The 12,604-nt window shown below is 38.2% G+C and overlaps 1 protein-coding gene across 1 annotated transcript in view; it reads right to left on the reverse strand.

Annotated features, from left to right (window-relative positions):
* The window catches only part of Nbeal1 (neurobeachin like 1), a 194,157-nt gene extending 184,241 nt beyond the window's left edge, over window positions 1-9,916 (reverse strand). The window contains exons 1-2 of the mRNA XM_023710161.1: window positions 9,764-9,916; window positions 8,678-8,943 (exon numbers count right to left, since the gene is read on the reverse strand). Of these exons, the coding sequence (XP_023565929.1) occupies window positions 8,678-8,728 (51 nt within the window). The 5' untranslated portion in view covers window positions 8,729-8,943; window positions 9,764-9,916. The remainder of the gene's footprint in view (window positions 1-8,677; window positions 8,944-9,763) is intronic.
* Window positions 9,917-12,604: the final 2,688 nt, after the last annotated feature.

Consider the following 12,604-nt stretch of genomic DNA (forward strand, 5'->3'; position numbering starts at 1 on the left):
GCATTGAGTCAAAATATATTTTCTAGGGGCTGGTGAGATGGCTCAGTGGTCTAAAGCACCTACTTAGAACAAGCTTAGCAAAGCATAGAGACCGCAGTTCAATCCCCCCGCCCCACATGCCAGCCAGCCCCGCCCCCTGGTGGGCTGAGCTGGCCACACACACACACACAAATAAATAAAATTTAAAAAAAATATATATATATTTTCTATTCTGAATACTACGAAGACAACAATATGCAATGTATTAATTATTGTAAGTGTCCTACTAACCTGTTTTGAAACTGTCTCATTGTTATTTCTCATTAAAATAAAAAAATAAATAAAAATATTTTCTTCTTCACAAAGTCATCATTAAGCAATGGAACTCAAATGCCATTTCCACATAATTGAGACTACATTTTAAGAGGTGATTATGTACTCAGCCTAAAAATTTTACTTAAAAAATAAAAATTTTACTTAAGATTATAACACATACTAATAAGCTGGTAATTTTTTCAGAAGAGTATTCATTCTATTTTGCCCAAATCTGTATAAAAAAGCACTTGTCACCTAATAAGACACTTCTAAGTCGTTTCTTTATGAAGTCAAACTTTTATTCTGAAAAGGAAATTTAGTCTGAGCTCACTGCAAAACTATCTATTTCAGTCATACTCCAGATTTAGCAGGACAAAGGGCAACAGCAGGAAATGAAGCATCACCAAGGTCCAAAACAAACTTGGCTGGGAGGGACTGCAAATCATTATTAAAGATAACTCAACACTACCCTTGAATACAAGAATAATTAAGTACAGACTAAAATTACTTAAGGCATTCATGACCAAAGCTGCATTAGTAAAAAAAAAAAAAAAGACAAGATAATGCTGTTCCATTATTATATAATAAAATACTAGCTGAAGTAATTTTGAAACACATTCTCAGATATACAAGGTATATTTACAAAATACTAATAAACATTATGCATTTGTATTTCTTAATCTTAAGGTATATTTTAATACAACCCTATTCAGTTTTCTCAACAATTTTGACAGATATGTAAAAGTAATTTTTTTTCAATTTGATAAATCAAAAAACTGATATGTAAAGAAACTAGGTAACCTGTTTGAGGCCCTTTAAGATCACAAGCAGAATTAGAACTAAATTTGGGTTCCTCTGTTGGTGCCACATGTTCTTCAATGGAAACTAAAACTGAAGGGGAAAAAAGTTGAATTTCAACCTGCACTGCCACATTTCAAAAGGCTACTCTGAGTCACTTTATTTTTTTTTTTTTAACTGAGATTGATTTGTTACTTTATACCAGACAGGAAAAAAAGATTAATTTTACCTAAGAATTTGAAAGGCTGTTTCTCTCTTCATATTCCATTGACCAACTACAATATTCCCATAAAAACCAACGGAAAACTATCCTCATGCCTGTTCATGGGAAGCAGATTGAAGTAGAGAATTGGACACATTTATTTATTTCTATGCAAACAGTAGAGCTCCAAACAGTTGGGTAATAAACAAAAAGTTGAGTAATAAACAAAAAGTTGGTATGAAATTGTTCTCTTTTCATTTCTCTGTCTCTTCCATCTTAAGTATGTTAAATGGAGAAATATTATCAAAAGTCAGTTAACAGCCAGATGTGGTGGTATCCACCTGAAAGCTCAGCACTTGCTGAGGCAAAAGAATTACAAATTTGAGCCCAGGCTGGAAAACTTAACAACTAGGCAAGAACCTATCTCAAAGTTAAATTAAATCATACTATAAACTGAACTAAACTAAACTACATTAGGGATGTAGCTCATTGTAAAGGCAATGGGTTCAATCCCCAGCTCTGTAAAACATCAATAAAAACAAAAGCCAAAATGAACATGGTAAATATGTAGATGACAAATTTTTTTTATTGTTTTGGGTTTTACTGTGTAGCTCAGGTGGGCCTCAATCCTCCTGCCTCAGCCTCCCAAATGCTAACATTATAGGCAGCCACCTGGCTCAAAAACTTTAGAAATCAAACAGTTAAGTCCTTTTGCCTTCTATCCCTAAGATAAATAGATCCATACAAGTCAAGTAGTTGTTAACTACTGAACTAAAATCCAGATTAAACTTGTTCAAATTAATGTTTAACTTGGAAAAGCTATATGAAACGCACTGCTAATCAAGTCCTTGACCCTAGGTGGGGACAAGCATTTGCAGGTATGAAAATTTCAGACTACATATCTGAATCACTGTACTAGTCTTATATACAAGTGAAAGAGGACAGAATCGTGTTGGGTGACCAGAATTCATCCTTCTCATATTATATAATTTCATAAAATCACCAACCCAGTCTGAAGATTCATACTTCAATCATGTAATTAAGTGAAAAAAAACTAGACCTGAAGAATTTGGTAACAAAATAAACTGTGTGACCAGTAAGTTTGTGAGGTGCATTTCTTAGTTAAAAATAAATTGCAGCTGGTTATGATGACAAATTCTAGCCTGCACAACTTAGTAAGACCTGGTCTCAAAAAGGGGTGGGGAGGCACTGAAGATGAATGAAATTCAATACAAAGTCCCTGGATTTAGTATCCCCCGCAAAAATCAAAACTTTCACTAATTTTTTTTTTTTTCCCCCAGTGCTGCAAAATGAACCCAGGGCCTGTGCTCATCTTTTATTCTTTTCTTTTTTTCTTTTCTTTTCTTTTTTTTTTTTGCAGAACCGGGGATTGAACTCAGATCCTTGCGTTTGCCAGTCAAGCGCTTATCCTACTGAGCCATCTCCCCAGCCCCCTCATCTTTTATTCTTTTAAAATCTTGAGTTTAGTATATGAGGATCCATTTGCTAGAAACTGAAACTAGTAATTTATGCAAATTCTACACAAAGAACTTTATTTACTAGTAGTTAGGCTTGTTACTGAACCCAGACTAACAGGCAGGAGACATATATTCCATTAGCATTCTTTTGACAAAGCTGGAATACTCAAGAGTTATTTCTAAAATGGTTCTACTACTACACCTATTAAAGTTTTATAAGGTTCAATGGCAACTTTCAAAAACATTACATAAAAACACCTCAACAGCTTAATGTTGCCCTATCACAGAGTACCTATAGCAAATACAGAAGGTGCCATGACCTTCTCTCTCGGAAGCAGACCTTCCTAAGTAAGTCTTCAAAGTTGTTTTCTTTAATCAGATATGTAGACAGTGTTCTAACAAGAGCAAACCAAGTAAGGCAGCAAAACAGTAGACACTGTTTACATTTTAATTCTTGATACTCAAAGAAAAAGTGGTCACCTTGAGAAGTAAATCAAGTCACTGTTCTGAAAATTAAAAGAATTATTTATACTGCCTGCCTTCCTTTTAGAGAACTGCCATCAAAGACTGATTGGCCGGTTCCAAAAAAAAAAAAAAAAAAAAAAAAAAAAAAAAAACAACTGATCGGCATATTTCTGTGTATTCTGGTAAATGTGAAAAACAAAAACAAAGAGAAAACCAGAATACTGTATTAAGCAGTTTTGCAAAATCCTAAGGAAATAACACAGTTAAGCAAAAATTATTGGTTATGGCTATGTTTGTGAATTTTCTTAGCCTTTCATACCCAAAACAGAATCTGGATTATTGACATTTTTTCCTTTTCTTTCTTTTTCGGTTGAGCCAGGATCATGTTATGTAGTTAAGAGTTGGCCTTAAACTCACTATGTAGCCCAAGCTGGCCTCAAACTCAAAGCAATCTTCCCGCCTCAGCCTCCTGAGTGCTGAGATTACAGGTGTGCACTACCACCCACTCTCAAATCTGAATTATTTAAGCCTCAACATCTGCCAGTTTACAGACACCAAACAGCGGGGAGAATTAAGTAAAATTAAGAAATGGAAGCATCTCATTGGTATTTGTCTGTCAATAAAATTATGGAAAAAAAATACATATGAAGCAACTAGAGACCAAGATGGAAAAAAGAAAAGAAGAGGGATTTATTGCTTGATGGGTACAGAGTTTCTCTTTTGAGTGATTTAAAAGTTAGAAAAAAATGCTTATAACTGTAAAACATTGAGAATTTAATGAAGATGTCTAAGTTGTCCATTTAACATGATTTAAATGACAGCTTATATCATATAAATATGAAAACATCAAAAAAAAAAAAAAAGAAATGTAAAAGAGCAAAATTTAGACTTGAAAACTCTAAGGGCAAAATCCAGTGTCTTCAACAACAGAAAGAAAAAAAAATATATGGTGAGGGGAATCCTATACATTAAAAGGTTTCACAGCTACTTTCATTTAATAAAATGTATAAATTTTGTTTCAGTAGAGTCCTGGTACATAAGATTATCATGGCACTATCAGAAACTGTGAATGTGATATATATTATAAATACATATTATATATAATATATATATACATATATATATATATTTTTTAAATCTTTATGTATTTGTACAGGGTCTCGCTATGCAGCTAGGACTCAGTGATCCTCCTGTCTCAGCCTCCCCAGCACCAGTGCTACAGGAGTGCGTCACCATGCCAGGTCTTGGTGGCTGCTTGGCACACCTGGAGCTGGGCAGGCACAGCACCTGGTTCTGGAGACTGAACCTAGGTCTAGGTTGCCTAGGCAGGCTCTTAGACCACTGAGCTATCTCTTTGGCCCTGCACATCTGTAATCCCAGGACTAAGGAGGTTGAGGCAGGATTGCCGAAAGTTTGAAGCCAGCCTGCACTAAATAGTTTACAGGAAGCCTGAGGCATACAGCAAAACCGTGTCTCAAAAAACAAAACAAAGCAAAACAAAAATTCTTACTTACACAAATGATCTTTAAATAGCTATGAGTAGGACTGTAAATTGGGATTTGCTTTAAAATAATTTAGAAGTACAGGAAGAACTAGAAGATTATAAATGAAACATAACTGAATATGAACTTATGATTGTTAAAGTAGGGTATTAGGTAAAGAGTTCACTGTATCACCTCTACTTTTTAGATGCTTAAAATTTTCTAAAACAAAAGCTTTAGGGACTGGGGAGATGGTTCAGTAGAAAAAGCACTTCCCTGGCAAGCACAAGGGCCTGAGTTCAATCCTCGTTCCACCAAATAAATAAAACAAAATAACAGCTTTAAAAACAGCTATGCTAGATGTGCTGATACATGTCTGCAATTCCAGCACTTGGAAGGCTGAGGCAGGAAGATTGTTCCAAGTTCGAGACCAACCTGGGCTACAAACTAAGTTCAAGGCCAGCCTGCACTGTATAGCAAGACCCTGTCTCAAAAAGGTAAAATGAATATATTCATGAAAAATTTAAAAAGAGCTAAAAGATTCTATATAACAATTTATGTAATAGGGTCACACAAAAAATTACTTGTCCATCAGTGGATAATTTTTTTTTTTTTTTTTTTGTGGTACCAGGGATTGAACTCAGCACCCTACACTTGCCAGGCAACCACTTATTCTACTGAGCTATCTCCCTGGCCCCAAATAAAATTCTTAATGGTGAGTCAGAACATGCACTCTCCCTGTATACATGCTTAGTCATCAAGTGAGAAAAATGAGAGGTAAGTAAATGAGACTTACCAAAGAGGTAAGTCTGCTTGAGGTCACAAAACATAGAATTTTACACTTGGAAGCCCACAGAAACATCTGAGAAGCTCTTAGATCTAAGTCACAGAGTCAAGCATGGCAGCACATGCTTGAAATCCCAGCATTCCAGAGGCTAAGGCAAGAGGATCACAAGTTAAAGGCCAGCCTAGGCTACACAGCAAAACACTGCCTTAAAAAAAAAAAAAAAAAAAAAAAAAAAGGATGGTGGCAATATGCCTACAATCCCAAGTATTCAGGAGGTTGAGGTAGGAAAATTGCCACGAAGTTTGAGTCTATCCTGGGCAAGTTAGTGAGATCCTGTCTCAAAAAGATTTTTAAAAACATTGGGAATGCAGTTCAGTGAGAAGCCTCACTGGGTTCAATATTCAATCCCCAGCACTGAAAAAAAGAACCAAACTGTAGAAACATTTTTGTTCAGGGACTGCAGGTGTAGTTCAGTGGCATAACATCTGCTTAGGAAGTGTAAGGTTCTGGGTTCAATTTCGAGCACCTCAAAAATAAAATACATCTAAGCAGTCCTGAAGTCATCTGAAAATTCATCAAAGGTATTAAAAAAAATGCTGGGCATGGTGGTTCATGCCTGTAATCCCAGCAGTCTAGGACACTGAGGCAAGAGGATGGAAATGGGTAACCTGGCTACTTAGCCAGAGTATCTACCTCAAAATGACATTAAAAATAAAGAGGTGGGATGTAGTTCAGCAGGAATGCCCTGGGTTCATTCCCCCATACTGGAGGGAAAAACAGTGTTAGGAAAAAAGCACAAGCTTGATAAGGGGAGGAGAATTAAGTGGTTTTCAGGGGTTAACTGCTAGAGTGAAGGTGGTAAGGCTAGTAAGGCCAGAGAATGCCTATTTGGCAATCATCTTCATTAAGTAGATGAGTTAAATCTCTGAGCTGTATTTGGTAGCTACCTGCATCAAGGGGTTTGCAGAAGAAAAAGTTATTATCTAATTGGTGTATTATCCATAAAACAACAAAACATAAAATCACAGTTACAAGTAATTACACTTTAAAAACAATTTTAGAAGTTAAGTCTTACTAAATACATGTATGATTTAATCCTAAACATAAAAATGGGATTTATCTTTCTATCCAAGAGACAGGTTTTAACATTTTGTCAGAGTCTTGAGATTGATTACCTCGGTAATGCAGCACTTCCCTAGCACATTTGAGACCCAGAGTTCAAGCCCTAGTACAGGGGGCAAAAAAAAAAAAAAAAAAAAATTTGAGCATGATTACTAACACCTTCATCACTAAGGACAGACATCTCAAAAGAGAGTAAGGATTCATATACATTGAAAGTCAGTAAGCCCAGCATGATGGCACATTCCTTTAATTCTAGCACTCAAGAGGCTAAGGCAAGAAGATCCTGGTTCCAGATAAGACAGCAAGACACTATCTCAAAAGAGTAATAAAATTCAGTGTATGGGGCCAGGGAGATGGCTCGGTAGAATAAGTGCTTCCCTGGCAAGCGCAAGGATCTGAGTTCAATCCCCGGTTCCACCACAAAAAAAAAAAAAAAAAATTAAGTGTATGCCAGTAAACTATACAATCTTTTCAATAAGAACAGTATCACTTATATAATAACCTGCCTACAAACATTATAATCAATAAAACAATAAACTCACCTTGTGTCTATATGAAAACAGTAAAATCTAGTAAATATATGTTTTAATATATAAATTGCTAACGAGGTGTGGTGGCACACACCTGTAATCCTACCACTTCGATTTTTTTTTTTTTTTTTTTTTTTTTTGCTCTGAATGCCTTCAGGGCATGTTTGGCTGGCTTGAGTTGTGGGGAGCCAACTACAGCAACCTGAGCCTGACTGCTTTGTTGAAGCAGCCACTAAAGAACTGAGCTAAGGGGCAGGCCCCCCTGTAATCCTACCACTTAGAAGGCTGAGGCAGAGGGATCACTGTGAGTTCAAGGCCAGCCTACACTTCATAGTGAGTTTAAGCCCAGCATGGGCTACACAATGAAATCCTTTGTCAAAATACAAAAAAAAAAAAAAAAAAAAAAAAAAATTGTTTTCAAATTACTGGCAAGTCATACTAAAATTTCACTTTAATTTTTGGCTAATACATGTTTGTGACTATCTTCAAAAAAAATGTCTGGTGTTCTTTATGTTGAACCATTGTCTATTTTTTTAAAAGATATTTCTGGCATTAAATTATTCAAGACTTAAATATTTAAAAAATTCATATTGTAAACATTTCAAGGTGTGTGAACTTTAGTAATTATAAAAAACCAGGACATTAAAATTTATCTAAAATTTAATGTTACAAATAAATGAGATCACTAAGAAATAACCATGTTTAAAGATCTGAGGGTCCAGGGAGATGGCTTAGTGGAATAAGCGCTTCCCTGGCAAGCGCAATGGCCAGTTCAATTCCCGGTTCCACAAAAAAAAAATAAATAAATAAATCTGAAAGTATGTACAAGGAAGCTGCCTTCAGAACTTTACCACGCCCACTTAAATAAATTAGCTGTATTTTTCTGACCCTGGCTATCTTCAAAGCAGTAATAAGGCTCCTCACTTGCAAAACATGTTTTAAAAAAAGCACCCTTCCTAGTAACCTAAAATCAAAGCTGCACCTAAAAATTTACATAAAGGAAAAGTGAAAGAAAATTATTTCTAAATGATAAAAACAAAAATTTTAGAGTCATAATGGCTAGAAGTATGGACTTGAAGCATCCGTTTCCTCATCAGTAAAAGGCAACAATTAAAATACCTTCAGGACACATAACTATCAAATGAGACACTGCTCCTAAATAGCAGCAATCACACAGTAAGCATGTCAATATCCTTTCTATACAATATCCTTTCTATACATTTCTCACAAAATGTGTTTATCTTGCTCCACTTGTAGAGGTATAAACAGAAATATTTGTCTTTTATAGAAAGTTTTATCTAACTTTGAAATCAGAAGAATTGAATGAAAACACATTCTACAGTCTTATAGTCTGCCAATTATGTGTATGTCTGAAATACGTAAAACCAAAAAAACTGAAAATCCCTTGTATTTTTAATTTGGGATTATTCGTATAGATACACTAGTATACGATGAATTAATAATGCCTGTCACAAAGTATTAAAGTATTTAAAACAGAAATAAAAAAAGAAAGCGATTACCTTCGTACAATAAAGCATCCAAAGTTCAAAAAGCCTCTCTCTGGATGCCATTCTGGCTTTCACTCTGGCACTTTAATTTTTTCTCAAAAAATTATATTCAAGACCACAGCATGTTCATTTTATTTTCCAAGTTTTTCAGCTTTTACAATAAAGCTCAAAGCGGTAGGGAAAGCAAAAATAAGTACAAAAAAAGATGGTTTCTGGTCAATAAAAGGCAGTTTCAGCAGTTATTCCAACACATCTTCCTCAGTGGTAGGCTATTAAATCTGTGAAAGAAAAAAATACCCAAAGGTTTGTGCAAAAAACAAGAGGCCACATTTTTAAAGTTCAATTATCAGAATCTAGAGATTACTGTATTTATCTGCCTCCTCTTGCCACAATGAACGGGATCAACTTTTACACTGCTTAGATTTCACAGAAACTTATGTTTCAGGAAAACATCGCAAGAAACACGATAGGTAACATCAATATTAAGCCCTAGAATCCTGCGAGGCCGATATCTAAAGCTGAGCTCCTTCTCACAACCCTAAATACACTAGGGAGAATAAAGACCAGAAGTCATCTGGATTCACACATTCCCAGGTCACCTTCCAAACACATCCAATTTTAAAGTTTCCTAGTACGTTTCTGGAAAGCAGTGGGAATGCTGGCCAATCGCAGGCAGGGGGAAGGGAGAGGAAACCTTCCCTCTGACTGCGCGGCTCGGTAGACGACACCGCGCCCACTCGGCTCGACTCCGCGTCTCTCTCCCGGCGGGGAAAGGAGGAAAGCGCCCGGGAAAGCCTCCAAGCGCTGAGGGATTTAAATGCCCTTCCGGCGTCCCAAACCACTCCTGCGCAGGCACGCTGAGGTGGTGCCAGATTCCCAAGAAAAGCTTGAGAACGGCGGCCGCGCGACTCGGAGAGATCCGGACCCAGCACCCCGCCTCCCAGTGCAAAGCCAGCAAGAGCCTCGCCCCTCGGCCTCTCTGGGCTCGACAGCCGTCCGTCCAGTGCCTGACCTGAGGGCCCCCAAACCACGCCACGCCACGCCACGCCACGCCACGCCACGCCACGCGGCCCTTCTCCCACTGCTCCCGTCCCTCACCAAGTCGTACAGCCCGCCAGCCGCCTTAGGACTCGGCCCCCTTGCCCCTTCCCCAACGCAGCGCGGTGACACCCCGCGGGCAGAAGGAGCAGGAGGCGGGGCGCCACCTCGGCTAATCATTCGGGCAGCTCAGGAATTACCCCGCCCTCAGGCGCCGGCCGCAAAGGGGCGGTGTGACCTAAGGCCCCGCCCAGCGTATCTGCGCAGCCGCAGTCGGGGTCAGGAGCACCGTGTCAGGGCGGGGTCAGGAACCGCCAGTCAGGACCGGCGTGCTGACGTCAGCGTCTTAACACGCCCCTGTGAAGAACAGCGAAGGAGCCGCTAGCTGCTGGCGTCATTTCCGCAAATCGGCTGAAGGAGGGGTATCCTCTGGTGACAGCTAGAGGGGACTGTGTTTTGATTTTGTAGGCATGGGGTTGAGCTGAAGAATTTGTAGTATTGTGCAAAGATAACACAACTCTAAAGAAAATATCCTTTCCTTGACCGTGTTTGTGTCACATATTCAGTCACTGTCAAGAATAAAGGGTTTTTGTCACCACCGCTGCAGACTTCGTAGACTTTTTCAGAAAATTCATAAACCAAAGGCAAACGAATTTGTTTACAGCTTGGGTTTAAAATTTTCAGAGGAAGGGGCCGGGGAGATGGCTCAGTGGAATAAGCGCTTCCCTGGCAAATGCAAGGGCCTGAACTCAATCCTCGGTTCCGCCTAAAAAACAAATAATCAGAGGACCTTGTTTAGAGGAAGGAAAATAAGTTAGATCAATCACTTCTTGAGACCCAGAATGTTTAGAGGACACTAGTTCAGTTCCCAGCACACGGGTGCACACACAAAAGTAAACGGTGAAATGAATCCCCAGCTTCAAAACTGATCAGCTAGAGCCAGTGAGATAGCTCAGGGACCAGGTTTTGATTTCCCGCACCACATGCCGCGCTAGCCCTGCCTCCAGGAGTGCTGAGTGGCACGTGTCTGAAATCCCAACCCTGGGGAGGCTGAAAACAGCAGCATCACTACAAGTCCGAGCTGCATAGTGAGACCCTGTACTACATATATTAAAATTACAATAATAAAACTGATCAACTGGTGTCCTGTTTTGTTTCAATTGTACCAATTCTTCAAAATTCCTGTAAAGAGCTAGAAGCCAAATGTTTAGGTTTACAAACCATACTACTTGAAACTTAACATAAATAAAAAACTACTTTTAAAAATTTATAAAATTTTTCTTTTTTGTTTCTTTTCTTTTTTGCTTTTTTGATGGAACCGGGGATTGAACTCAGGCCCTTGCACTTGCCAGGGAAGCGCTTATTCCACTGAGCTATCTCCCCGGCCCCTAAAAATTTATAAAATTTTTGACACATAAAAATTAAGAAAAAATTCAAGTTTCAGTGCACAAAATTTTTATTGGAACAGAACCAAAATTTTTATGGTTGTCAGCTGCTTTCACTCCACCACGATAGATTTAACAATAATCGCTTGCAAATTATGCTTTCAGTGTTTTTTTTTTGTTTTTGTTTTGTTTTGTTTTGTTTTGTTTTGTTTTTTTGCTCCGAATGCCTTCAGGGCAGGTTTGGCTGGCTTGAGTCATGGGGATTGAACCACTGCAACCTGAGCCTGACTGCTTTGTTGAAGTAGCCACTTTCAGTGTTTTATACGGAATTTACATTTTACATTTAGTATTTCTCGGTGTTTGTGTAGCAGGCAGATAACCTCAACATGTCAAGTCTTCACAAGAGTGTTTGCAAGAGCTCATCTCAAAAGAAAACCCAAGGGTTCGATCTCGAGTCCCATATGCTGTGCTGACCGGCCCCCCTAGGAACCCCTGAGTGGTGCACAGCTGTAATCCCAGCGCTGGGTGGCTAAAAACAGGAGCATCACTATGAGTCCAAGCTGCGTAGTGGGACCCTCTACCAAATACATAAATGAAGACAAAAAAAAATACAAAGCCTCACAGGTTATCTGAGTTTTGCCATCTTCAAAGGTTGCTGCAGCTTAGATGTATCAGCCCTCAGTCAGTTGCAGTTACCCCATAATCTCTTTATATAACACACATCCATTTCCTTTTGAAGAGAAAATGAGGCAAATGATGGGCAATTATTTAATGTTGCATATTTATTTTATTTCTCTCAGTTGTGATAGAGAACAGAAATATTTAAACATCGGAGTACAAAGACACAATTGCAAGTGTTAGGTACAGCTTAAGTAGCAGTCTTGGTACTGCACAGCCACCCATTTGACCTGCCTTGGATTAGTACAGCTGCAGGATGTGACTGGGATTTGGGTTGCTCACCAGTGCACAAAATAAGCATAATTCCTTGCCTTGGGGATTTTTTTTTTTTTTTATGAATTAAGTGTTGCCTTTAATTGAAAAGCTAACAAACTGTCTAGTTACATTTCTCCCCCAAACCACAAAACTCGGTAGTTACTAAGTCTCTAGGCAACATATTCAAAGCTGAGATTAAAAACTTTAAAACAAATCAAGTCCTCAGGTCCAACTAAGGGAGTCCTGCTACCTGCAGACTCATCTGTACCCGTGATACTCCTTGACTCTAGGAGGCTGGAAGACATTCTAGACAACCCCACTTGGAACAGTTACTTCAAGTAGCCTTTTTCCAATTTCCAACTTCTGAATAAAGATAGTATTTTGTTAACTCTACTGCAGAAAACTTTCGTAAGTTGTTTTACTTACAATACCAAATTTGAAAAGCTCACTAAAGTTAACTGGACAATAACCTATGCAGAAATCACTTTACAAAAAGAGGGAAAGCTCAAAATGTCAACTTTCTACAAAGAACCCACAGTTCAGTTTTATTCAGAGGAAAGAAAACCAGCAACTTTTGCTCAGA

The sequence above is a fragment of the Octodon degus genome, unplaced genomic scaffold (genome assembly GCF_000260255.1).
Source record: "Octodon degus isolate 3935 unplaced genomic scaffold, OctDeg1.0 scaffold00016, whole genome shotgun sequence".
Classification (NCBI taxonomy): Eukaryota; Metazoa; Chordata; class Mammalia; order Rodentia; family Octodontidae; genus Octodon; species Octodon degus.